At 42.2% G+C, this 26,689-nt stretch overlaps 1 protein-coding gene and 6 non-coding genes across 9 annotated transcripts in view; 6 read left to right on the top strand and 1 right to left on the bottom strand.

Moving 5' to 3' along the window:
* LOC149065923 (uncharacterized) overlaps positions 1-26,689 on the bottom strand; it is an 81,815-nt gene that overhangs the window by 38,371 nt on the left and 16,755 nt on the right. For 2 of the 3 annotated variants that reach the window (XM_089253341.1, XM_089253340.1), the window contains exons 2-3: positions 22,366-22,757; positions 17,713-18,127 (exon numbers count right to left, since the gene is read on the bottom strand). In XM_089253341.1, coding sequence (XP_089109467.1) covers positions 17,713-18,127; positions 22,366-22,736 — 786 coding nt within the window. In that variant the 5' untranslated portion in view covers positions 22,737-22,757. Of the gene's footprint in view, positions 1-17,712; positions 18,128-22,365; positions 22,758-25,010; positions 25,198-26,689 lie in introns of those variants that run through there. The other variant, XM_089253339.1, reaches the window with a different exon arrangement.
* On the top strand, positions 6,265-6,336 carry TRNAH-GUG (transfer RNA histidin (anticodon GUG)). Its single transcript has one exon. It is a non-coding gene; the product is annotated as a tRNA-His (tRNA).
* Positions 10,044-10,115, top strand: TRNAH-GUG (transfer RNA histidin (anticodon GUG)). Its single transcript has one exon. It is a non-coding gene; the product is annotated as a tRNA-His (tRNA).
* TRNAH-GUG (transfer RNA histidin (anticodon GUG)) lies at positions 11,126-11,197 on the top strand. The gene has a single exon. It is a non-coding gene; the product is annotated as a tRNA-His (tRNA).
* Positions 12,268-12,339, top strand: TRNAH-GUG (transfer RNA histidin (anticodon GUG)). Its single transcript has one exon. It is a non-coding gene; the product is annotated as a tRNA-His (tRNA).
* TRNAH-GUG (transfer RNA histidin (anticodon GUG)) lies at positions 13,680-13,751 on the top strand. The gene has a single exon. It is a non-coding gene; the product is annotated as a tRNA-His (tRNA).
* Positions 16,091-16,162, top strand: TRNAH-GUG (transfer RNA histidin (anticodon GUG)). Its single transcript has one exon. It is a non-coding gene; the product is annotated as a tRNA-His (tRNA).

Raw genomic sequence — 26,689 nt, 5'->3', positions numbered from 1 at the left:
TTCTTCATCAACACAATTGCTTTTAATCATAGGCTCCTGAACTCATTTCTCCCTGCCAACGATTTCGATTTGTTCACAAAATACATATTATACCCATTTTGGGAAACACCGGATTATACGGAACAAGCTCTACGTTGGCACTAGAAGTAACTAGAAGAGGGTTTTGAAAACCTCCTGCTGACTCATCCGCCATTTTTGAGCGAAAGTGTGTCGTCAGTATTACCGCTACATCCAATCGCTGTCCCGTATAGCAGCACCTTCTAGAGATAGAAGGCCTCTGCACGCTACTTGTGACGTCAGTAAGTAGTCCATTTTCCCTCAGAATATTCAGGGGAAAAAATTCCCTGCTCATGTCAATATCATCGTTGAGCGGAAAAGAAATGTTCGGGCTCAGAATTGGCGATTTCTATGACTCACATCCAATCTCTATGCGGTATTTGTGAGATAATCAGGAAGATTCTACGCCAAAATAAGAGGGAACGCAATAGGATGCTGTGTTTCAAAATGTGGCAAACTTGCTATGTAGTCTGAATGACGTTTATGGTAACCCGTGCGGAGGCCTTCTATCTCTAGGAGGTGCTGCCTATAGCCACTGTTGAAATATCCAAAAAGACTCATTGTCTGCTATTAATGCGTAGTGTGACGTCAGTATTATCGCTACAGCCAATTACTATTATCTATACCCTATGGTTTTTTTTAGCGGTTAGACGTTACTTTGAGCAGAAAACTGGTTTTTCTGCCCTCGACGAGCTCGTGGGATGTATAGTCAGTCACCTTACTATTCCCTACCACGCCCCTTTTTAACGATTACACGTCACTTGGAGCTGCGAAACCAGTTTTATTTTGCAGGACGATGAGCCCGCCCTCCTTTTTCAGGCACCTTACAAGGGGGGAGGGGGTAAGTTTCACGAGATCCGCGTCTCTCTGCGTGAACTTTAACGGCATACACAGTTTCATTAGAAATTTTTCTAAGGAATGTTTGCGAGTTGCACGTGATGTCTAGTAATAAGTCAGCTGAAGTTCGTTTTCTGTGGTTTTCTAAATTCGAGACGTGAATGCGTGCAGTTCTCACATTTGAAGATGTCTCTCCGCAGAGAGAAGCCAGACCATTGGCGTGGATCGTCTACAACCATGAAGGTTGCTGTCTTGGCTCCAGGTTCAAACTTGAGGTAGGATATAGATAAGATACTTTCTCTAACGAGCTTGGGCGATATGGCCAGAGTTGGTGTTTGGTGAAGTTGACCATATCAAGACGATATTTACATACTGCTAACATATAAATTCAAGTATTTATCATTTTCACTTCAAGATAAAGAAGACAGATAACAGTGCAGTGGAACTTCGGTTAAAGAGTGGTTCGGTTAACGAGAAATTCGCATTACGAGCAAAAAATTTGAGCTTTGTCCATTTATTTTGACGTTATCGCAACTGAACTGATGGTTTTTTTTCTGCTTCCGCTCACACACGTGTTATGGAATTTTGGGTAATATCCTCCCCTATAGTCTCCGGTAAGCGTGCCTCACTCAGGAAATTAATACACGTGCGAATGTGAATATTTACGATACGAAACTAGGTGTAGCAGCATTTCAGCCATGGGTATGTGCGCGTGAAGTTTTCGTCAAATTTTGGGGGAAAACTGTGGGCTGATGGCATTATTGAACGCGACTTTAAAAGGCTAGCTCATGAACAGGAGCCACTACTTGAAGAAAGAGATTGTGTGCTTGGGGACTACCATGAACTGGAGGTGCATGAGGATGGCATTCAAGAGCTAGTGGTGAAAAATGTCCAAGAGTTGATGGTAGATGAAGTGATTTATCTCTATTATCTTTACGGACGGTATCTCATCTGAGGAAGAGAGAAATAAGAAGTCCTTTCACTTCAAATGAGATTAGAGAGATGTCTAAAATGTATTTATCTGTGCAAAACTCTGTAGAAAAGAACCATCCAAATAAAGCTGTAGCAGTGTGCGACCAATGAATCTGTCCAACGAACACTGCAATTTCCCATTTCCCAGAAATCCTAAAAAAACCATTCAAAAGCAATCGTGATTTGATACGGTTCTTTTTGAAAGTCATGCAAAAAATATTAAGTTTGCAAACAGCAATGAGTTTGTAAATTGTCCTATAAGCGATATTCTTCCTCTATCTTGTCGTTTAGAGTAAGTTAATCTGCAAACGTTATCGTATTGTATGTTCCCCTTGCGGGGAATCGAACCCACGCCCTCTTTTTCCTAAATTCATCTTCGAATCAGTCAGCTGTTGAAAACATTCGTATGGACTCTTTTGGCCGAGTTTTCAGATCACTATCTAAGAAGAGGCCCTAAATTCGGATTAACCGGCCAAGTTACCGAGTCGAAAAAAGTCTAGAATTTTATGGTTAGGGGCCGTTCAAGTATTACGTAAGCAAATTTTTTTAGCCATTTTTGACCCCTTCCCACCCCCTTCTCAGCAAAATCCTAACTCATATTTTCGTAAAGGGTGGTTGATGACGTAAGCATTATCCAAACCCCCCTTCCCCCCTTGTCATCAAAAGTCAGCAATTCGGAAACCCCCCCCCCCCATCGATGATGACGTAATACTTGAACGGCCTCTTATATACCGACGTGTTGGTGCATAAGGCTGTACTGGGGCTCACTTGGGAGCCCACCACTTAAAAGCCTACTTGTTTACACTTCAAGAACGTTACTCGAGAGAGAGGGCAAAGATGCGCCGTATAGTCAACTGTCACGAGGCAGCGCACTGGAAACAGCGTCAATTAGACAACTGCTCGCAAGCGGCTGACCTTTGGAGGCTGGGCCATGTCGCGAGGCAGTTTTGTGCATTATGTATAATGTATACTTTTTATATAATCGTTTTCGTTGCCCGGGGAACCGAGGGGGTTTAGAGGGGGACACACTCGTACTTCCGTCACAACTTAATCGGTAGGAAATTGTCTAGGGCGATAGACCGGAGTTATGCTCGGTTTGAATGAATGAAATGTGCATGCCGCTAGAAGCTCTTGTTTCACTCATCTTGGGCATCCCATGCAATAAAACACGACTCAATACCTGGTAATGGAAAAGGGCATTCAGTGAAAAGGGGAAGTAATTTTATTTTGGGAACATCACAATAAGTCGTGGGGGGGGGGGGGGGGTTAAAACCCTTTAACGCATCTTGGCTTTCCTGAGCATATTACATATTATTATTACTTATTTACTCAGCGGTCTTCATGCCCGATTTCTATCAAGGTTGCGGTTTTTTTTTCAATAAAAGCTCATTATGGAGTAGTTTCAGCAATTCAGAATTTCTCCACCTTCCGGAGCGCCTGAAGACTGAATAAAGGCGTCTAACCCCTTATGTAAAAGCAAATAAGAAGCAGCAGTAGTGTCATCGATCAATATGCCAGGGCCACACTCGTGCCCCATCTGCCCCCAGCACGTTCCAAACTCGGACATGGGTGGCGACTGCTCAATGATCGTCAAATGTTGGAGGCTGGAAAGTATTGTAAAGCTAGGGGGTCACACATTTCACACTCGTGTCTAGTCTGGCTCGATAGTCATTCTCGAATATGGGCTTTTAATGTTTGCCTCCCCCCCCCCCCCCCTGCTGCAATGAAGCACATCGGTATAGACTGGCTGCACACTGGCCCAATGTTCCTTGGTGAATATTAGCTTCCAGAACACTCTTCGTGTTGTGGTTATTGGCATTTTTCGACCAAGTGTGGCCAGACGGATTGGAAGATCGAGAAGAAAAGTGGCTCCTTTGACTTAGGGTTTGAAGGTCCTAGTTGTTCCCTTCGACCAGAATTCAATACTTCATACATGGTGATAGACCTGAGTTGTGCTCGGTTTGAAAGAAAGAAAGAAAGCCTCCAATACTTAGCGATCATTAGCGGCCAATCTACTCGGCCAAGACTAATCTTGGATCGTAATGGGCTCGGTGGGCCACAAGTGTGGCCTCGGCTCAAAGCTGGTTAGAGAGAACGAAAAGGACCTTCCAGCATTGGTCAAAGGAGCAGCCGCCTACCTTCTAATCCGTTTGGCCACACATAGGTCAAAGAACGCTAGCAGTCATAACCAGGGCCGTCTTAAGAGCATCATGAGCTCCCGGGCCAAGTGATATTTCTCAGGCCCTAACTGCCGAATTCCTTTTTCTCTTGAGGCCCCCGGGCCGTGCCTTAAGACACACTGGTCATAACACGCGTTGGCGTATCCTTGGAGAAAGCTCTAGAAGCAAATATTCGACAAGAAACCATTCGGTCTGGCCTGACCCAATCATGAGCCACCTACCTTCGATCTTCTAATATATCTGGCCATAGATTGGTCGAAAAACGCCAGCAGTCACAAAACGCGTTGGCGTATTGGGATCCTTGGAGAGCGTTGTGGAAGCAAATATCCGTCAAGGACATTGAGTCTGGCTGAGCCCTGGTACTGCCAGCCTATGCTTCTTTGCAGCAGGGGAAAGCAAACATTGGAAACAAATATTTGCGAATGACCATTGGACCACGCCGGACATGCTCGATGACAGTTCTAAATGAAATGGATGTGTGACTAGTAGCGCAACATATTCCGGAAATAGACACCAACGGCTCATTACTCATGTTACGCCGTGAATTGTTACGTCCAGAAGGCAGTTGACAGTCGAGGGAGAGAAATAAAAAGATATGGAACTTGTTAACTATGAATGGAAAACGTCTAAATTTTTTTTGACGGATAAAAAAATTTGTTTCTCTAGCATATACACCACTAGATGGCTCTCTAGGTAAGGCGGTTTTCACTATTTCTCACACTTTCGGGAAAAGGTCTGTTTGTCCCGGTTTTTGCTTGCTCAATATAGAATTATTTTCAATATTTTTCCAATTCCACTTCCAGCTACGTTAAATATTATTGAAATATTCTATTCTGCTTCCCTATCTTAGATGGCAGAGCACTCGTCCGGCAAGCGAGAGACCGGGGTTCGATTCTCCGTGGAGATAGAAATGAATTTTCTTCCTTGTAAGCTTCTTCTACACGAGTAACCAGTCTTTCAATGAATCTTGTGTTGAATATTATGCTAGGAATTTGATATTTCACTACTATATTTTGCATGCTGCATTCCTGATAGCTTTTGTTGATGTAGTAGGTCTATTCATACAGAATATACACTCAGCTAGCTGAGTGCAGAGACATAATATCGGCACTGCAATACAATAGAGCAGAAATCACACCAGAGTTGATCCCCGTTCCATTAGAAAACCGCACCTTCGGATAAGTGGCGATTACCCCTCCCAAGAGCCATGAAAAGAGCCTCTCAAATTATTTGAGAATCTTGTCTGTCCCGTAAAATACGGGATGATCCAACGAACTTGCACAATATATCGCTCCCTCCCAAGACATTACCCTGGATCCGCGCCTGGGTTGAAGTATGATAATGCCTTCAGACAGGTGACTCTTTAATGCTAGTTATAATTCAGATTGAGCAACAGGTGAACTGTAAGGGTTACTCCCATCAGACAGATGAACAATAACAAAATATATAAGAAAAATAAGAAGTTGCCTAAAAGTGAATTATGAGCCTATTTTCAGAAGGACCGACCGACCTAACTGCATCGTAGGCAACGGAATGTTGCGGGTCCTCTACCTGTGTGGAAGCAAACAATTGTTTTCTAATTGGTAAATTGACGAGGCGAAATGCCCCGATTGTTGTTGGTCAGATGAAAAAGGGCCTTTTTCAATTCACATACTCTCAAAAATCATAGTAAGTGCCAGATTTTATATTCATGGAGAGCTCCCAACGCTGTTGTGGCCCCGGATTTATGGTCTGTGTGCTGAAATTGCCCTGCCCAGTGGGAAGTAGGCCTATAGTCAGTGCAGGTGAACTATCTCAGGTCCCTTTTACAAACTCTCTTCCTTCAATGCAGATGAATACAGGTTGAGCTATAAGCGAATAAGGATGGCTTTCTTGGACAGGCCTCAGCTATATGGTGAGGAGACTATTAACACGACCCGAATTTGAAGTGGGCTCCTTTCAGAGAAATTTTACTGCTCTTTTTTTCTGAAAATTTTTGAAAATATTAAAATTAAATACACATTTTTCACACTCATTAAAATATTCAATATCTTATAATATCGCTATTTATGAATTTCATAACGTGCTGCCACCTGTTGCCAAACATGGGATGATACGGACCTTGCGTCACAGTTCATTTACGAAAGTAGAATAAGACGCTGTGGGCATTTACTTTGCGAGCGTTTTTTTCCTCCAAAAAAACAGGCATTAGTAGGTTTATAACACGTTGGCAAACGTAGCCGTGATCGTATAGTGGTTAGTACATTGCGTTGTGGCCGCAATAACCCAGGTTCGAATCCTGGTCACGGCACAGATCTAATTTTTTCCAAATCTTTTCATTTTTTAAGTTTCCCGTATAAACCTCAAGCTGACTCATCCGCCCTCTGAAGAAGTATGACGCCAATATTATCGCTGTAGCCAATCGCTGTTAAGTGTCCTGCTCAGTTTTGAACGATTTTCCAGACATGACATCGCTTAAGAGTTTTCTGAGTTTTTCAGCTTCGAGGCACAGATGCCGAGAGAACGGATCTCCCAATCAAAAAGTTTTTCCACAGAGAGCAGCTGGCCTATAACGGTACAAATATTCAATGTTTGGAAATATCGTGGCCTCTAACGGTACAAATATTGAATATTTGTAGGCCACGATATTTCCCACTTTGGGAAACACTGTCCTAAATGCTAAAAGTATCTAAGTTCTACAGAATACGACATTTGAATCTTCTAAAATTCACGAATCATTGGCGTATGCAGGGGGGGGGGGGGGGGGTTCTAACCCCCCCCCCCCAAGCCGAGATTATAGTGTTATTTTACAGGAAAAACGCAACCCCCGGCTGAGAAAATTCTGCGTACGCCTATGTCACGAATACACATAAAGCAAGGCCGAAATAGGCATTTACGGTAGGAAAAATTCCAGAAAGACATTTTCACACGGAAAAAGTTCAAAAATAGGCAGAAAAAGTCATTTATGGCCTTTTTCCAGAAAAAGGCGTGAGAGCTCCCAAATGAATTGGCTGAAATTGGTAAATGGGGGAATTTTTTAACGTTTGGGGGAAATTTTTAGTTTTTATCAGTTAAAATGAATTATTTAATTTTTTTTTCAATTCTGTGCGCGCAATGCTTTTCTTAAGCCAAATACCGTACTTTTCTATTCATTTTCACCTATAGATAGCAGCACAATAATTCCGAATTAGTAGGGAAAAACTGACTCAAAAAAAGGGAAATTTTGGCTGGATGAGGTAGTTAGTAAAACGAGAAGAATCTTTGCTCAAACAATAAGCAATGGTTAAAAATAATTTAAACTGCATCAGCACTTTTCATTAGCATATTATTTTGCTGAAACTAATGTTTCTTGAGATAGAAATTAAAAATTTTTAGGACATTTTTTTCGTTTTATAGAGCAGCATATTTACATTTTTAAGAGTATAAATGCATATTTTATAGAGCATTTCTTAAATGTTGTTAAGTCAGGATTACACTGTAAAAGTTCTTTGATAAAACTCGAAAAATTTAACCAATAAGAACCGGTTGCATTTGCTCGAATGTAACCGATGCACTTATTGGTTGAATTCTTCCAGTTTTATAAAAGATCTTTTACCAAAATATTATAGTAAAATCCCAGCCCTAGTGATCAGTTACTCGCCGCATTTGGCGTCGTCAGTTAAGTTTTAGAAAGTGGACAAGATTCAATGCAAAGATTTAATAATACAGTCATTATTATAATTTATTACCTTAAGTAAAATTAATTAACAAGATAACTTGTACAAAATAAATATAAACTAAAAGTACACAAAAAAAACCAATTAACTATGAATGGTGAACCTGTAAAGCTTTTGAATAAAAAAATCTTGTTTCTTTGTTTCTCAAACATTTATCACCAGATCGCTCTTATGTATCTTTTGCTATCAAGCTTCTCATAATCGTTAATCCAATTAATAACTGAATGCAGAAACACAATTTCCAGAAGAACTATGAGGCAACTTTCGGTGAGGTGACCCTTCAATGCAGGTGCATACATATTGAGCTGTAGGTGAATCATTGGGCTATCTTCGGACATTTGGCACTTTAATATGAGGGTCGTCTAGAAAGATTCGTGTAATGTGTGCTTAAAGTTAAATGCCGACAAAAAGACAAAACAGCCGAAAAGAGACAAAATTCTCCTGAATTTTGTACTCCAACTTTTGCTTTCAACTCATACGTAACCAATGATGGCCTCCCATCTCTCTTGTGGCGTCCCATCTCTTCGGACAGGTGGCATTTTTATACGTACAAGATGAACCATAAGGTCATCTTTGGATTGGTTAACAAAAAGAAAAGTTATACGTCAACTTTGAGACTACTTTAGGACAAATATTTTTAATTGTAGGTGAATAAAGGTTGAGCCATAGGTGAACAATGGGATAGTCTTCGGGAAAGTGGCTGTTTAATGCAGGTGAATACAGGTTGACCCATACGTGAATCCGGTGTGGACCCAGAGTGAACAAGATAATAAGAGAAACGTGGTCCAGAACCTGGCCTGGCCACGGCGGAGGGCTCACCCGAGCCAACAAGCCAATGAGGGAAAACGTGGTCCAGGACTTGGCCTGGCCACGGCGAAGGGCTCACCCGAGCCAACAAGACAACGAGGGATGACGCGTGGTCCAGGACCTGGCCTGTCACGGAGGAGGGCTCACCCGAGCCAACAAGCCAATGAGGGAAAACGTGGTCCAGGATTTGGCGCTTGGCCACAGAGAAAAACAAAGGGCTCAAGCTCAATAGAGCTAAAAAGACATCAGAAGAGCTCATCGGAATAAATTGTACATTGTATAATGGAATTATTTAAATCTGTATATATATATATATATTTTTTTTTTAAATGTGTTTTTATATTCAATGTTCATGTATTTTTATATGCATAATAAAGCACTCGACAGCGCCCAGCCCCCTCATCCGGGGCAATGGCTAAAATTGACAATGGTCGATAGAGCCTGGGCGGGGCACAATATGAAATGAAATGAAATGGACTCAGAGTGGGGCGATTTCCCCTCCCAAGAGCCATGAAGAGAGCCTCTCAAATTATATGAGTATAGTTTGTCCATCCCGTTGAATGCGAGATGATTCAATGAACCTCTACAATAAATCGCCCCTTCCAAGTAATTGCCTGGATCCGCACCTGAGGCGAGGTCTTTGGACAGGTGACTCTTTAATGCAGATTAATTTAGGTTGAAGAAAGGTGATCTATAAGGACTACCTTCAGACAGGTGCAAAATAACAAAATATAGAATCAAAATAAGGAGCTGCCTAAAAGTGAATTATGAGACCACTTTCAGCAGGGCCGACTTAACTGCATCGTAGGCAATTGAATGTTGTGGGCCCCCTACCTGTGTGAAAACATTAGAATTCTAATTTGTTAATTGCCCAAGGCGATATGCCCGGATTGTTGCTGGTCCGGAAAATGCCTCCTAATTTACATACTCATACTCCTGAAAATCATAGTAAGTGCCAGATTTTATATTCAGGACGAGCTCTCAAAGCACTTGTGGTCCAGAGCATAGCCCGACTTTATAGCCTGTGCGCTGAGATGGTCCTGACGAATGGACGATTTGCTTATGGTCAATACAGATGAAATATAAGGACACATTTACAGACTCTCTTCCTTGAATGCAGATGAATACAAGTTGAGCTATAGGCGACCTATAGGATCACCTTCGGACAGGTCTAAGCTATATGGTGAGGAGACTCTTGACACGACCTGAATTTGAGAGGTGGGCTCCTCTTTCACAGAAATTTTACCGTTCCCTTCCGGAACGAAAACTTTTCAAAAGTTTCAAAATGTATTTTTTTTTTCCTCATTATAATGCAGTACACCGTTATAATATCGCTATTTATCAATTTCAGAATGTGCTGCCACCTGTTGCCAAACATAGTATGATACGGGGCTTGCGTCACGGTTCATTTACGAATGTAGAATAAGACGCATGGCTTCAGTTTTTCCCCCAAAAAAACAGATGTGAGTACGTACGTTACACTCCGAAAAACGTAGCCGTGATCGTATAGTGGTTAGTACATTGCGTTGTGGCCGCAATAACCCAGGTTCGAATCCTGGTCACGGCAACAGTGAATTTTTCTTTTTCTCCCGAATCTTTTCATTTTTTGAGGTTGCTATACACTAATACAAATACAAATACAACACCGCAACAGGCAAAATGGCCAACGAGGTGGCTTAGAAAAAGATGCCCATAACAAATATGGATGTCATATATTTCAAAAATACAGCAACCCAATTAAAAATGCAATTAACAAAAATTATAAACAATATACACACAGGATAAAATATTATACAATGCCCATAAAGAATACTTATGGTTGTAAGTATAGATAGAGCTTCTCGATCTACCCCAACATGTTTATCGTATTTCTTTTTAAACGTGTCAATTGTGTTACAATTTACTACCTCCGGGGGTAAGCTATTCCATTTATTAACAACCCTATTAGAGAAAAATTCCCTGCGACACCATAGCCTTGCATTGTCCCTCACCAATCAATATTGGTGTGCCCTTGTAAAAGCAGTCGATTGGCGGTGTTCTAAAAATTCATGGTCCATCCTATCCATCCCATTGAAAATTTTGAACACTTCGATCATATCTCCTCGACACCTGCGTTCATCCAATGTAAACATATTGAAAAAATGAAGTCTCTCTTCATAACTCAAGACCCGTGTGCCAATAAGGACACGCGTAGCTCTTCTCTGCACCTCTTCAACCAAGTCTATGTCCCTCTGTAGGTATGGTCTCCAAAACCTTACAGCATACTCCAGTCCAGGACGAACTAAGCCTCGAAAAAAAGTGGAAGAATGACTTTAGGAGAACGCGAAGAGACCTTTTTGAAAATGAGACCAAGCATTCTATTCGCTTTTTTGACCACCGCTAAACAATGTTCCGAAAACCTAAGCCGCTCGTCAATGAGAATTCTCATACTTCCTATAGAAACCTCAAGTTGACTAAACCGCCCTCTTTGAAGAGGTATGGCGCCAATATTATCGCTGTTGCCTGTCCTGCTTGCAGGAACGTTTTTTCCACCAAAAGAATAGGCATTAGTAGGTTTATAACACGTTGGCAAACGTAGCCGTGATCGTATAGTGGTTAGTACATTGCGTTGTGGCCGCAATAACCCAGGTTCGAATCCTGGTCACGGCAAAAATGCTCCGTTTTTCCAAATCGTTTCAATTTTTAAGTTTCCTATAGGCTAAACCTCGTACAGAAACCTCAAGCTGACTCATCCGCCCTCTGAAGAAGTATGACGCCAATATTATCGCTGTTCCGTGTCCTGCTCGTTTTTGAACGATTTCCCAGACATCACTTAAGAGTTTTCTGAGTTTCCCAGCTTCCAAGCACAAATGCCGAGAACGGATCTCCCAATTAAAAAATCTCTCCACAGAGAGCAGCTTGATACCAGGTGGGCTAACGTCGACCTCGTGTAAAGACCTCGTGTGAGCTTCAATAAGTCTTTCAAAGACTATTTGAGGGATTTGTGGATCGAATGGATGAGTTCCGATGATAAAGAAACCACAAAAAAAAGTGGTGCCTTGAAGATACCTGACATTGGGCTAGTTTAATGTGCCAATGGGTACATGAGGAATTCTGTTTCCACCGAAATTATCATCCGATCCCTCAAAAGGTGTTGCTTCAGCAATGCGATGGACGGAACTGAAGATGATATCTATCCTCTTTGAAAGTGACAATAGCGATGACATCGTACCCATCATAGGGCGATGCCGCATCTTATGATGATCTGATGGATTACGATGAGCTTGGAGACTCAGAAGAAACGGATTAATTCATTTTCTATTGTAAATTTCCGTAAGCTATTCATTTTGCGTGAAAAATATAAGAATTTTTTTCTCTGAAATGAACGGATTTTATGGGGTCGGCTTATGTACAGGTTTTCAATGTATTACGATTTTGTGGTCCTTAAGTGGGGAGGGGGGTCGGCTTATAAATGAGTCGGCTTATATATATATATATATACACGAGTATATACCGTACATTTTTCACACCCATTAAAATAGTCAATATCGTTATTATATCGACATATATCCATTTCAGAACGTGCTGCCACCTGTTGCCAAACATGGGATAATACGGAAATTGCGTCACGATTCATTTACGAATGTAGAATAATAAGACGCTGTAGGCATTTCTTGCCGGAACGTTTTTTCCACCAAAAGAATAGGCATTAGCAGGTTTATAACACGTCGGAAAACGTAGCCGTGATCGTATAGTGGTTAGTACATTGCGTTGTGGCCGCAATAACCCAGGTTCGAATCCTGGTCACGGCAGAAGTGCATTCTTTTTCCTCCAAATTTTTTCATTTTTTGAGGTTCGTATAAGCTATAAATTTCCTATAGAAACCTCCCAATTGAAGTGTCTCTCCACAGAGAGCAGCTGGCCTACACAATGGTACAAATATTCAATCATTACATATCACGGAAAGCAGACGGCAGCACTAAAAATTCACACACAACACTAGATACTCACACAGACTATTAGGTACGCACACGCTTTTCACTCGCCAGTTAATTGCCCATGGAGATAGGACCGGAGTTGTGCTCGGTTTGAAAGAAAGAAAGATATCACTTAGAAGCAAACTAGTTAATTTTTTCGAAGATGGACGGCGATGATTCTGCTCTCCCTATCTAGGCACCTCAGGCCATGGTGCTATCTGGGCCACTACTCAGGCCAAGGTGCCAAAAAAGGGAGAGAGAATTTCTTGAGCATATAGCATGTTTGCCGCTTGAAGTGATGTTTCACAAATCGTTAAAACAAATGCAGGATCTCCCAATTAAAAAAATCTCTCCACAGATAGCAGCTTGATACCGGGTGGGCTAACGTCGATTGTAAAGCCTTACGTGAGCATCAATAAGTCTTTCAAAGACTATTTGAGGAATTTGTGGATCGAATAGATGAGTTCCGATGATAAAGAAACCACAAAAAAAGTGGTGCCTTGAAGATACCTGACATTGGCCTAGTGTGCCAATGGGTACATGAGGCGTGGAATTCTGTTTCCACCGAAATTATCATCCGATCCTTCAAAAAGTGTTGCATCAGCAATGCGATGGACGGAACTGAAGATGATATCCTCTTTGCAAAGTGCCAATTGCGATGACATCGTACCCATCACAGGGCGATGCCGCATCTTGTGATGATCTGATGGATTACGATGAGCTTGGAGACTCAGAAGAAATGGATTAAAAAGTTTGAATCATTTTCTATTGTAAATTTCCGAAAGCTATTCATTTTGCATAAAAAATATAAGAATTTTTTTCTCTGAAATAAACGGATGTTATGGGGTCGGCTTATACACGGGTTTTCAATGTATTACGATTTTATGGTCCTGAAGTGAAGGGGGGGGGTCGGTTTATATACGAGTCGGCTTATATATACACGAGTATATACGGTACATTTTTCACACCCATTAAAATAGTCAATATCGTTCTAATATCGACATTCATCCATTTCAGAACGTGCTGCCACCTGTTGCCAAACATGGGATGATACGGGCCTTGCGTCACGGTTCATTTACGAAAGTAGAATAAGACACTGTGGGCATTTCTTGCAGAAACGTTTTTTCCACTAAAAGAATAGGCATTAGTAGGTTTATAAGACGCGGGCAAACGTAGCCGTGATCGTATAGTGGTTAGTACATTGCGTTGTGGCCGCAATAACCCAGGTTCGAATCCTGGTCACGGCAAAAGTGCTTCGTTTTTCCACATCTTTTCAATTTTTAAGTTTCCTATAGGCTATATACCCCCTATAGAAACCTCAAGCTGACTCATCCGCCCTCTGAAGAAATATAACGCCAATATTATCGCTGTAGCCAATCGCTGTTGCCTGTCCTGCTCATTTTTGAACGATTTCTGAGACATGACATCGCTTAAGAGTTTTCTGAGTTTCCCAGCTTCGAGTCACAAATGCCGAACGGATCTCCCAATTGAAGTGTTGTCTCTTCACAGGGAGCAGCTGGCCTACACAACGGTACAAATATTCAATCATTACATATCACGGAAAGCAGAGGGCAGCACTAAAAATTCGCACGCAACACTAGATACTCACACAGACTATTAGGTAGGCACACGCCTTTCACTCGGCACTAAATTGCCCATGGAGATAGGACCGGAGTTGTGCTTGGTTTGAAAGAAAGAAAGATATCATTTAGAAGCAAACTAGTTTTTTTTTTTCAAAGATGGACGGCGATGAGTCTGCTCTCCCTATCTAGGCACCTTAGACCAAGGTGCTATCTAGACCACTACTCAGGCCAAGGTGCCTAAAACGGGGTTGATAATTTGTTGAGCATATAGCATGTTTGCCGCTTCAATTGATGTTTCAAAAATCGTTAAAACAAGTGCAGGCCAGGAAACAGCGAATGGCTAAAGCGATAATATTGACGTCATTATTTCGCTCAAAGATAGTAGGTGAGTCACCCTGAGGTTTTAAGGTCTAACCCAGGTTAAAGATAGGTCTACTCTCGTGTCAAGCTTGGCCCAATAGTCATTCTCAAATATTTGCTTCTTTCATTTGCCTTCTCCTGATGCAAAGAAGCAGCAGTGGCTTAGGCTGGATACACATTAGCCCAGCCTGGCCCAATGTTGCTTGGCGAATATTTGCTTCCAGAGTATTCTTCGTGTTGTGACTGTTGGCGCACTTCGACCATGTGTGGCCAGATGAAGTGAAAGATCGGGAAGGACCGCCTCCTTCCTCTGATCTTGGAACCTTTCACTTGTTGTTGGAATCTGGAGGGTACTGGTCGTTCTGTTCAACCAGTCTTCCAATACCTTGCAGCCTCCAACATTTCATGATCATTTCCAATGGCGGAGCGGCCACGCTACTTGCTCATGGTGAGAAGAGTATTGGGCCAGAATTGACACGAGTATAGCACTGGTTTAAGAAGCCTTGAAAAATCCCGTATGGTCTCATCGAGGGTGTGACGTACTGCTCTAGTGGGAATAACGAGCCCTGCATGAGATAAGCAATATAAGCTAAACCGGTCATTTTGGCTGGTGAACCCCCTTTTCTTAATGACCCCAGGCCTCCTACACCCCGTGAACGGGCGTAAGCGGATATAGGCTCTTTTGACGGGAGAAGGGAACGAATCACCCTGGTGTATATATTGAACAGGAAAGGGAATACCTCTGTCTCTCGCTTACGCCAATGAAACGTAAAACAACAGTGGAAGAACTATATGAGATAGAACTATATGACCCCGACGGATGCCCTGAATTTAAGCCCTGTGTGCTAAAATGGCCCCCAACCAATGGAGAGTTGGCCTTTAGTCAATGCAGGTGCATTAAAATTTTCGCTCCGTTTATTTATTTTCATGTTATCACACTTACTGAGCAGATGGTTCGTCACTTCCGTCCACACATGTACTGTGGAATCAGGATAATATAGTTACCCATAACCTCGCCCTCACCCCCACAGTCTCCGGTCAGGGTTCCTCACTCGAAAAATGAACTCTCTGGGGAAGCAGTTCACGGGGTGTGAACGGGGCCTGGGGGTCATTAAGAACTCCATAGATGAATACAGAAAATAAATACAATGTTTGCAGCTTGACGTGAATGGGTGGGCTAACTACGAGGTTAATCTTTACACACTCTAGCCCTTCAATTCAAATGGATACAGGTGGAGCTATAGGCGAACTATAGGGTCACCTTTGCACAGGTGTTGTGAGCTATACGGTGAGGAGACTCTTGGGAAGACCTGAACTTAAGGAAACTCCTCTACCAGCGAAATTTTACCGTTCCTTTTCCGGGACAAGAAATTTTCAAAATTGCAAAATGAAGTATAATTTCTCCTCTCACATTAAAATATTCAGTATCGTTATAATATCGCTATTTATGAATTTCAGACCGTGCTGCCACCTGTTGCCAAACATAGTATGATACGGGGCTTTCGTCACGGTTCATTTACGAATGCAAAATAGGACGATGCATGACATTTCCTTGCAGAGAGCGTCTTTTCTCCAAGAAAAGAAACCACCAAGTGCGAGTACGTTCATAACACTGAGGTGTGTTTAAGAGCGCGCCAAACGTAGCCGTGATCGTATAGTGGTTAGTACATTGCGTTGTGGCCGCAATAACCCAGGTTCGAATCCTGGTCACGGCAAAGGCGCTTCACTTTTTTTTTTTTTTTTTTTTTGCATTTTCTCACCATCACAGTCATTCGAGTTTTAAGATTGGCATACACTTGACCTCCTCGAAACCTTGGAACCACTTTCATTTCGGGGAGGACCAAATTGATAGAACAATAGATTTGGTCATCTTTTTTCGGTCATTTTCTCATATTTCGGGGGGGGGGGGGGAACCAGACTCCCAAGTCCCCCCCCCTTCCCGTCGCTACGCCCTTGCGTATATGCTTTACTATTCCGGACTCTTACGAGCCAAAGCCTGACGAGCAACTGAAGAAGTTTGGTCGTACGCAAATGGTCTCCAAGGTAGATTAACATCTGGACCCTGTATGTTTATCTTTTTACATCTGAGTAGATCAGGAGGGGGATAATGGGTAGGGGGACTGAGAGTATGTTTCTTGGGGGTAACTTAAACCAATGTTAATATTCCTCTTGCCCCGCTTTGGAATGGACTACATTACCTTCCCGTGACCCCCCGTCTAATCCAGTGGTCAACCATAATCATGAAAGAGCGTCAGGACCCTTCCTCCTTATCGAATCGATTTGTATCGAGTTGATAATGAAGAAAAACTTGATAGAGATTCGAGCTAAAGATGTGTATTAAGAAGATAATTTTGTACGTCTTTTGGATTCCCGCCCCCCGTATTTTGGATGACAGATAAATTTCGCCGTATTATTCCGCCCCCTCCTATGGATCCACATTTGAGTGAAGGCGAACATCTTCATCCTGCGAATTAAGCATAGACAGATAGATATCTTCAGCTGCGAATGAAGTCGATGCAGACATCCTCGGCTTCGAACACAGCGAAGGCAGATATTAGGCTTCAAATCGAGCCATGACAGGTACTTCTTCAGCTGCGAATGAAGCCGAGGCAATATGACACATATACCTGACATTGTGTGCGTGTACTGGATCATACTGTATATTTACGTGCCAGAAAATTTCCCGCGTATTTATTCCGTTCTTGGAGGGGGGGGGGGGAAATCACTCCCATCACCCCCACCCCCTGGATCCACGCTTGCCCAGGCTAGAGTTCAACGAGCTTTTCTATTGTGGATTCTATGCAGGGCTGACTCAAAATCATGGTCCCAGGTAGGTAAATTGATGTCCTGGCCACCGTATTAGCTGAAAAAAACAATTTACATAATATGTAAGGGAATATTATTTACTTCTCTTGAAAATCATAATACCAGATCTCATAATGTAGGTCCCTTATGGGCATGATGTTCTCGGTTCACACCCGGACGGGCCCATTCTTAAACATGGCCCTGGTTCCATGTGTAATGCTCATAGATTCTTAAATCAGTCCTACTTTTCCCTCACCATATTTCCTTCCAGAGCTTTGCTAGGTCCCCTTATACCTGTCGTGACTTTCCTTCCGTTAGGTTTTTTTTTTTACCCGTGGCCTCCTCAGAATATTACAGGACTGTAGTGGGGGTCATACGGCCCCAGTTTGAGGATCTAAACTAAATAATTCTAGCACCTTTGTGAAATAGCTTTACTAATATACGTATGATGAGGATATACCTTTCGTAGCCTCCTCCTTTCTCGGAGCGTGGCCGCTTTCCGCCTGTCCACGGTGACGGTCTTCTTTTTGCAGGCCTTGCAGGCCCAGGCCAAGCACTTCCTGCTTCCGGGATGGCCGTGAGAGATGCCCGGGGCCAGGACGTGCGGCACGTGCTCGTCTTCGTCGCCGTCTTCGGTGCTGCTGCTGCCACCGCTGCTGATGTTGCCGCCACCCAGGCCGGCGTTGGCAACACCGCCGTCGTTGGCGCTCGGCGAAGCGATGCTCCCGTCGACAGAGTTGTCGTAGCTGTTCGCCGAACCTCCGAACTCGGACGTCGTGTAATGGGACGGAGGCGTGGAAGAGTAAGGCTGGAGGCGGTGGACGGCGGATGCCATGGTCATCGGGTGATTCATGTCCGCCATTTCAGAGCCATTCCTAGAAAGACATATATGACGAAGGTGATTTCAGTAAGTATCGGAATTTCACAATCCACATCAAAGGGAGTATCGCATGAACCCATTTTATCACTGCAACCATGACACAGAGTCATCCGAATAATATTATTTGCCCTGAGGTCAACGTCAAGGTCGCTCTCCACCGCTAGTCCACCAGTTGGTATAAATTGTCTCCGGTGTCTATGACATATTTTCGACCCTACACCCACTCTGTAGTTTCATTAGTATCGATTGGATCTTACAGTGACAATGGGTAGTCCACGTAACCCTCAAATTCTATAGCCTGGACCCCTGAACTGAGGTCTTTGGTGGGCCCTCGGGAGAGTATTTCGAGAACCTTCCAAAATAATTTAAATTGCTGAAGACAAAAAAATTATTATTCAGAGTCCCTGTGGAGCTCTAATAGTCCCAGCTTTCCACTCGTCACTCACTCACGATCGTCATTAGAAAGATTCATCAGCGAATGAATGTCCCAACCACTACCTCGAAAGACAAAGCTCAAAATGAATCGAATAGGGGCGGGGGGGGGGGGTCCTATGGTGTCCTATATATATATTTACTACCTCCGGGGGTAAGCTGTTCCATTTATTAACAACCGTATTAGAGAAAAATAGGAATTTTTTTCCTCCTATATATTGAACGAAGTAGCAGTTGGTCCCACTCCCGCAGCAACACAGTTTTTCATTGTATATAGTCATATATTATTATTATTATTATTTATTATTTCGTTATATGGCCCCTGAAATGGTTCTCAGAGTGTGGGGAGGACTAGCTTGACCTCCACATTTTCAATAGGTTTTAGAGTCGGGAGATACGGTTTGCCAATCCGTCTGGTGAATAATGTCACATTCAAGATAATTGTCAATCCAGCGATCACTATGGGGACAAGCGTTGTCTCCCATAAAAATTGAGCTAAACGTGCCCGCGAAAAGTTAGAATCTCATCCCTGGAGCTCTCAGCAATCGGGGAGCCTTTGTGAAACACAGTGAATGGTGTGCGGTCGTCCAACATGGTGCCTGTCCAGACCATGATATTATTACAGTCAAACTCGGTTATAGCGAAACCTCGGCTATAAACCTACATCAATAATCGGTGATCTGGGATGATCCCATAATTTCTTGCCATGTTGTTCAATAATACGTGTTGTTGGAAGTAAAATTTATTGCATGTTCGATACTTCGGCTCACTTAGTATCCACTCGATGCCCTACTTGCTCATTGATATGACCCGTATACGGGACGTTCCCGTGTCTTCCTTTAGTTTTGCATTTCCCGACTTTTTCTTATACAAATACAAATGCAAGGCCACAACAGGCAAAATGCCCAACGAGGTGGCTCAGAAAAAGATGCCCATAACAAATATGGATGTCTTATATTTCAAAAATACAGCAACCCAATTAAAAATGCAATTAACAAAAATTATAAACAATATATACACATGATAAATTATTATACAATGCCCATAAGGAATATTATGGTTGTCTTATTCTAAGTATGGATAGAGTTTCTCGATTTACCCCAACATGTTTATCGTATAAAAACGTCCCGTTTTTTAACAAAGATGGTTTTAATTCATAATCTTTCCCCCCCCCAAACAAGGTGCTCGTTGATGATTTTTATAGTTTATATACAGTCGAATCCCGTTATAACGAACTCCAAGACACCAGAGGATCACTTCGTTATAGCAAAGTTTCTTTATAAAGAATTCCAGGTTTTTGGTATTCTTCCTATGTAAACTTATCTGGGGAATTAGAAAAGCGTTCGTTGAAAGGAGATTTTCGCTATAACGGTATTACCAACTACCAACGGTATCGACTGTAATACCAAAAACCATTCCTATTCATACTTTATGACCTCTGGTATAGATCAGTACTTATATATACATAATGTAAATGTTTGTTGTGTGCAGTACTGTGAGTTTCAAAAAATTATTAGAGAGAAAAAGAAGTCCAAAGAATATAAATATGACGAAAATTATGTAAACGGTTCTTATATTTACCATTTACTATGTCACTTTTCGCCTAAAAATAGCCATTATCTTATGTAAAAATGAAAATTACGCATTCCTCTGTAAATATCGCCAAATGAGCAACATACTTGGCGAAGTTTAGCTACAGCTACGATGATTTGGTGACGTCATGCATGGATAGTACGGAGACCGGATAGTCGAGATTCCATTATATCGGGCTTTTGTATAGAAAGTTGGACACATGGACATCCTCCCGCCGTTTTTTTTTCTGTTCTTTTTTTCACATGTTGAAAGGAAACAAGTATAACAAGACAGCCATCTAGTGACAATATTTACTACCAACTTATTAAAAATCAATATTTTTGACGTACCGTGTATTTCCAAAAAATTTTATCAAATGTACTTTTTTTTTAATATTGACGATAAAATAAAGTATAAACTATACATGTATATTGTAAAGTATTTAAAATTATATTTACATTTCCAACTCAAACGGTAAAAAGATATGTAATATAATTTTTTACTCCTCCATTCTTCCTTCTGTTGTAACCTAATGTTATCTATATAAATCGCTCAGCTTTCTGCAGAGGAGATTCTCACAAGTAACAACACGTAAACCTCATTATAACCTTAAAAGACTCATATCTCATGGTTGTAGCATTAGATGGTTGGCCAACATTTTCTACAATAATGTCAATGCTCTTGGACCCAGAACTTGGAATAGCAGTACAATAATCCTTGACACTCAAAAATAGTCTTCCCCACGTTTAAGAAGAAATTGAAACATCATTTATATTACTGACGCACTAACCTCTTGCATACATATGTATATATGGTATATATGTTTGAGTATGGGAGTGTTACTTATGTGTGTGGTGTGATCGCAATGCGCATTTTAGTTAATGTATTACGCTGTTGACATTGGTTTTTTTTTTCACACGGAGTGAGGGAGCTCGTCAGATCATAACTATGATCTTTTCTCGCTTATCCCACCAACATCCATGTATGTATATGTTACTGCCGAAGTGCGGTCACTTCGCGAATTGGCCAAGTTCCGAATTGCAGAAATGATTCGGACTTTGGCCGGCCATTTCGCGAAGTGACCTGAGATCCCTGATCAAAGCTCGATGTGTTGATGTGAGACGGCCCGGCAGGAGCCAAATCCATTTTTTTAGTCGCCAGCATGTGATGCATGTCTATGTGAATCAATGCCGCCATGTATTGGATTAGCTCCATGTGGCAAGAGGGAAAAAGGTGAAAAATTCGAGAGAAACCCTACAAAAATAATTATGTAAGCATATAATGGTTTTTTTTGCCAAATTTTGGAAAAAAAAAAATTTATTACCGCATCGTGACAGCGATTTTTTTACATTACGATGGATTCGAAATGGCCGCCATGCCTAACAAGGACGCATGAAAAACAAAAGTGAAGAGTTGAGTTTTTTAAAAAGCCACTTTCTTGTAAGGTCTCTACTGATATCGATGCTTATGCCTTTCAGATGATCTTGTTCAAGCTAATACGGCGTTCGGGGTCTCTCGCTGTAAAAAATGACCAACTAATGGCCTCGCGGTAAGAATTCGTGGAATAAAACGATCGCGATGTCATCCGTTATTTAAAATTGCAATCGATTTTGCAAGCAAGTGTATTCGAAAAACATTTCTCCGGCCTGCCCGTCAAATCACCTTAGGAATCATTCTTATTGTTCTGCGATAGTTTTGCAAAATATCAGTGAAAATATCTTTTGCAGATGACTGCTATTCCCAGTTTCTTCTGATTCATTCATGCAATTGGGAACCGTAACCCCTGGAGGCAAGGGCAATTCGGATCAGGCATGGGGATCTTCAGTAACTCAAACCAGTGAGTCCAATGCTGGAAGCTGTGAGAAGCTTCTTCTTGGACTATACCGGACTTGATCTTCCTGCGATCGGAACACTCGCGACCCTGAACTCTGTCTGGGCAGTAAGTTCTAGTCTCGAACAAAGGGGATGGAATCTGTATCTAGTTCAGTGTATGAAAAACAACATTGGCACTCAACCCGAATCACACTCATCTGAACGTGGATTGACTCTTATTGTTCGTCCTGCCTTGCCCGTTACCTATACTAGCAGGATTGCAGTGCTGAGCCAACATGGCTATTCCAAGCTTGGTCAAGCAGTGTAAATGTGTTAATTACCGTCAATTATCGTCTGATAGCATTTCGCACAAAGTTGGCATTGTTATGAAAAAATGAGTGAGTAAAGATTGCTCACCTTTTCTGTTGCTCGGTTGTCGTCGAGATTTCTGAAGACTGACACCTATCTCCTGCCAAATAGGTCCCGTAATGCTGTTGCTGCTGGTGGTGTTCGTAGGCGGGCTTGAAGCAGTATCCGTTGGTGTACTGGCCGCCGTAGGGTTGATTTGCAGCGTTTATTTCGTGGTCGACGGTGTTGTAGCCCGTCCACGGTGGAGGGGACTGAGAATATTCAGGTTGTTCGGAATTCGTGGACGACGAGCGCCTCTCGTAGACGCCAGATGAGTAGCCTCCGCCAGCCGCTGCCATGGGAGAATTGGCCGGTTCCGGTTGTTCGTAACTCGGAGCGCAGCTCTGGTATCGACAGCTGTGCATTTCGGTTACCATCATTTTCGCATCCGATCTCTTCACCTGTGATAAAAAAGAATATAATTGAGAACTTATTCGAAGTTGTGCTTTCCAGACATTGGCATCGAAACCATAGCAAAGTCCTCCAGGGATTTTTAATAGGTTCTTTAGCTCTTTAAGTGGCAATGACGAGATATCTCACCTCCATAGAAGCCTTATATTTTACCATTGACCTTAGTTTGCCCCTGCCCTGCTGAAAATTGCTAAATCTTCATCAAAATAGATATGACATTTTGTAGGAGTTTAGTGATTTCTGCTACTCCGCTTAAAGGGTTAAGATATTACAGGCTGGCCTGTAACTGGATGGTTTCAGGGCAGGTTTTATGATAATACAACACAATCATAGACCTTAGAGCAGAGCAAGATCAGCCCGATATCGTGCCAGTGGACCCGAGCTTTCCTGAGAAAAATTTCCCCTCTGTTTATGCCTAAAGCTACGAAATACTTTGACTCATCCTGAAGTAGGCAAATGTGGATGGCATTTATTATCATTACCGATGAGAATGTCGTGCTGCTCGTCATGTCAATAAGCAATCCATTGATGAGGATGCACTTGAAGCTTCTAACCAATCAAAGGAAATCAGAAGAATCCTAAGTTTTCGAGGACAGTCGATAACACCATTTTCGTCTCGCCTTCACAATTTATCAACTCACTGGGTAGGTGATGCCATTCTCCCCCCCCCCCCCCGCCCTCTACCGTTTATCAACTTACAGGGTGAGTGATATCGCTATTCCCTCCCCCTTCCACCTCTTATCATCTCAGTGGGCAGTTCATATAGTCAGGCTCGAACCTTGGTCCATATGTCCATAACATATTTATGGATGATTTTCCCACTATGACAAATGGATTATTAGGTATGTACGCCGATGATGTCATACTACTTATTTCCAATCAAGATCCTACAATCAATCTTAGGGATATGCAGAATGAAATATACAAGATTCAAAATTGGAATATCTTCAATAGAGCTAAGTTAAATCCTGACAAGTATGAACTTATTTGGCTCACCACAAAGAAAGAACCTATTAATACATCTCAAATGATAATGAACCATAATGTCTTACCATCTCGGGAAATAAAATATCTGGGAATAACATTTGACAACAGACTAAATTTCAGAAATCATACAGTGAACAGAATTAAATCTGCAACCATTACATTGAATCAAATCATGAAATTTTGCTATCCATGCTCAGCTTTAAAAACAAACTTTTGATACACACGCAAGTTATTAGACCAGCAATTCTCTACGCAGCGCCTGCATGGGCATATGCCTCCAAGGGATATCACCATTTTCGTCCTCACTCTCTTCACCTTTTGTCGACTCACTAGATAAGTGATATTGCCATTACCTTCGTTCCACCTTCACCATTCATCAACTTCCAGGTCAAGTGATATCACCATTCCCCCCCCCCCCCCCGACCATTCATCAACTCACTGGGTAGGTGATGTAATTTTCTCCCTCCTCCCGTTACATTTTATCTACTTACAGGGTGAATGTGGTATCTAGTACTATTCCCCCGCCTTTCAACTTTTATAATCTCAGTGGGCAGTTCATATAGTCATTTCACCCTCCGTCTCTACATTTCATCAACTCACATGACAGGTGATATCGTCATTTTCGTTTCACCTTCACCATTTATTAACTCACTGGGCAAGTGATATTGCCATTTTTGTCCCACCGGCATCATTTGCACTCACCGTGCAGTTGATACCCATCTTTTCATTTCCGTTTCCCTTTAACTTTTTTATCAAATCACTGTCCACCACCACTAGACCAACGTGACCCCCGCTCTGTCCCACTAGGAGATATAAGCTGGTCCGTCTCAGGAAACGTGGGCCGCGGTAGAAAAATCAAATGACACCCAAGACCAGCAAACCACCCACGCCAAGCCACAAGCCAACCAGCAGTAGGATCCGTCATACAACTTCACCCCCCCCCCCTCCCCCCCACACACACACACACTTCCCCACTTGTTGTACATGAAATGATATATCAATAGAAAGCTATGGGGGAACATGGGCAGGTGCAGAGACGCACATCGCCTGCAGGCCACGAGTGGGGCCCACGAAAACTAGTTATCAAATCACTGGCCATATGATATCGCCATCCTCGTCAAAACTTTACCTAGTAAAGGATTTCATCTCATCATTTACCATCTCAAACCTCTACCATTTAGAACCAAACTCAACACCTATGCACTACACATCATATCCTAAGAAGCATCAACGGAATGGACTTGCGTGAGACTTACCGCTGAGGTCATTTTACCAGCCATCGAGAATAAAAACCGCAAGAGCTTCGGAGGTGAATATGAGAACCCTCTGTGAGATTCATTCACGTGTTCTAGTGACTCACATGCAGCAGGTAAGGCACCATGACTCGAACAAACAGCGAGATTTTACTGAATTTGCTTCTAGAGGAAGAGCATCTTGAAATACATTAAGTACGAACAAATGACAGAATAAAAAGGATCGGAATAAATGGTCGGTTCCGGAATGAATGTGGTGTGAAATCGCTGAGTCTGAATGATTCTTGGCACTGGATCCGAAGGGCGAATCATTCCAGATTTTCCTTCCACAATCATGCTGTTCATCATTAAAGAGTGGTGGAGAGAAGGAAAAAAAAAAGTGGGGTTTCCCGACATGATGCACGGCGGTCGGAATGGCTTCGTTTCTCTCTTTAGAAGTTTTTTTTTATTTTTGAGTGTGCCTAGTTGTGGGCCCGACGTCTTTTGATATAAAGTGTAGTTCGTGACTCCAAACAATGGTACCTACCTCAAATGGAGTTCACCCTCCCGCCACTTCTCGTCTTTTTAGACGTTAAAAGTCTCTTAACGGCGCGGATATCCCTCATAGTGTCACACCTGAAGATATATGGCTGCCGCTTTTCCTCTCCTTAGATTGCGGAATGAAGCGGCATTTACTTCAGTGGATCTCGTTCATTTGCGATGTTTCGCAGACTCATAGGTTTTTTTTTCCCGTTCGAAAGATTCCTCAGGGATGACGATGAACACGGGAGTTACATGGCCCCCATTAGACAAATATTACCTAGTCCATAACATTCAACTAAGGTAAGAAGATCCGTGATGATATTCATCTGATTCAGCCAAACAGTCCTCATTAGAAACTGTGTGAATGTAAAACCATTTGCGACCACAGGAGTCTTCGCACCTGTGGTTCCAGCCAGGACTGGGACATTGGGGATTTTTTTTTTCGCACTGGGTAAGAAGGAAAAACGAACATCACGAAGGCATCTGGACTAAGATTCCGGTGAAAATACCGTGACTCATACCCATAGAAGTACCCCCCTTTCCATTATTAAAGATGCTCCACCCAGGGCATATTGACAGATCTCTTAATCGGAATCAACCTATGTCACCATGTGCTAATCAAACCGCGTGCTGTGTTATTCCTGCTGACGCCACTCGTCATTCTGAGTGTTGACAGTGTAGCGCAGTGTAGGCATCTCAAGTGCAAATTCATTCTCAAAAAAGGTCTCTTCGCGTTCTCCTAAAGTGATCCTTATATTTTTAAGGGGGCATATAGTTTGTCCTGAATTTGAGTCTGCTGTCAGGTTTTGGAGACCATACTTACAGAGGGATATAGACCTGATCAAAGGGGTGCAGAGAAGAACCACGCGTGCTCTTGATGGCACATGGTGCTTAAGCCATGAAGAGAGATTTGATTTTTTGGAAATGTTTAATTTTGAAGAGAACGGGTGTCGGGGAATATGATTGAAATGTTTAAAATTTTCAACGGGATAGATAAAATGGACCATGATTTATATATAAACCCATTTCTGACCTCTCCTGAAATACAAGTCAACGACAGGTAAAATGCCCAACGAGGCTGCTGAGAAAAATTCACGACCAAACTGAACAATATTTTGTACATGATAACTTGCTACATAAGTAACATATTTGAGAAGTTT

This window comes from Pholcus phalangioides, unplaced genomic scaffold, assembly GCF_987345545.1.
Source record: "Pholcus phalangioides strain wild (caught in Gottingen) unplaced genomic scaffold, Ppha-v1.0 ptg000037l_1, whole genome shotgun sequence".
Classification (NCBI taxonomy): domain Eukaryota; kingdom Metazoa; phylum Arthropoda; class Arachnida; order Araneae; family Pholcidae; genus Pholcus; species Pholcus phalangioides.
The sequence above is the reverse complement of the archived record's forward strand: the minus strand, read 5'-3'. Positions and strand labels throughout refer to the sequence as shown.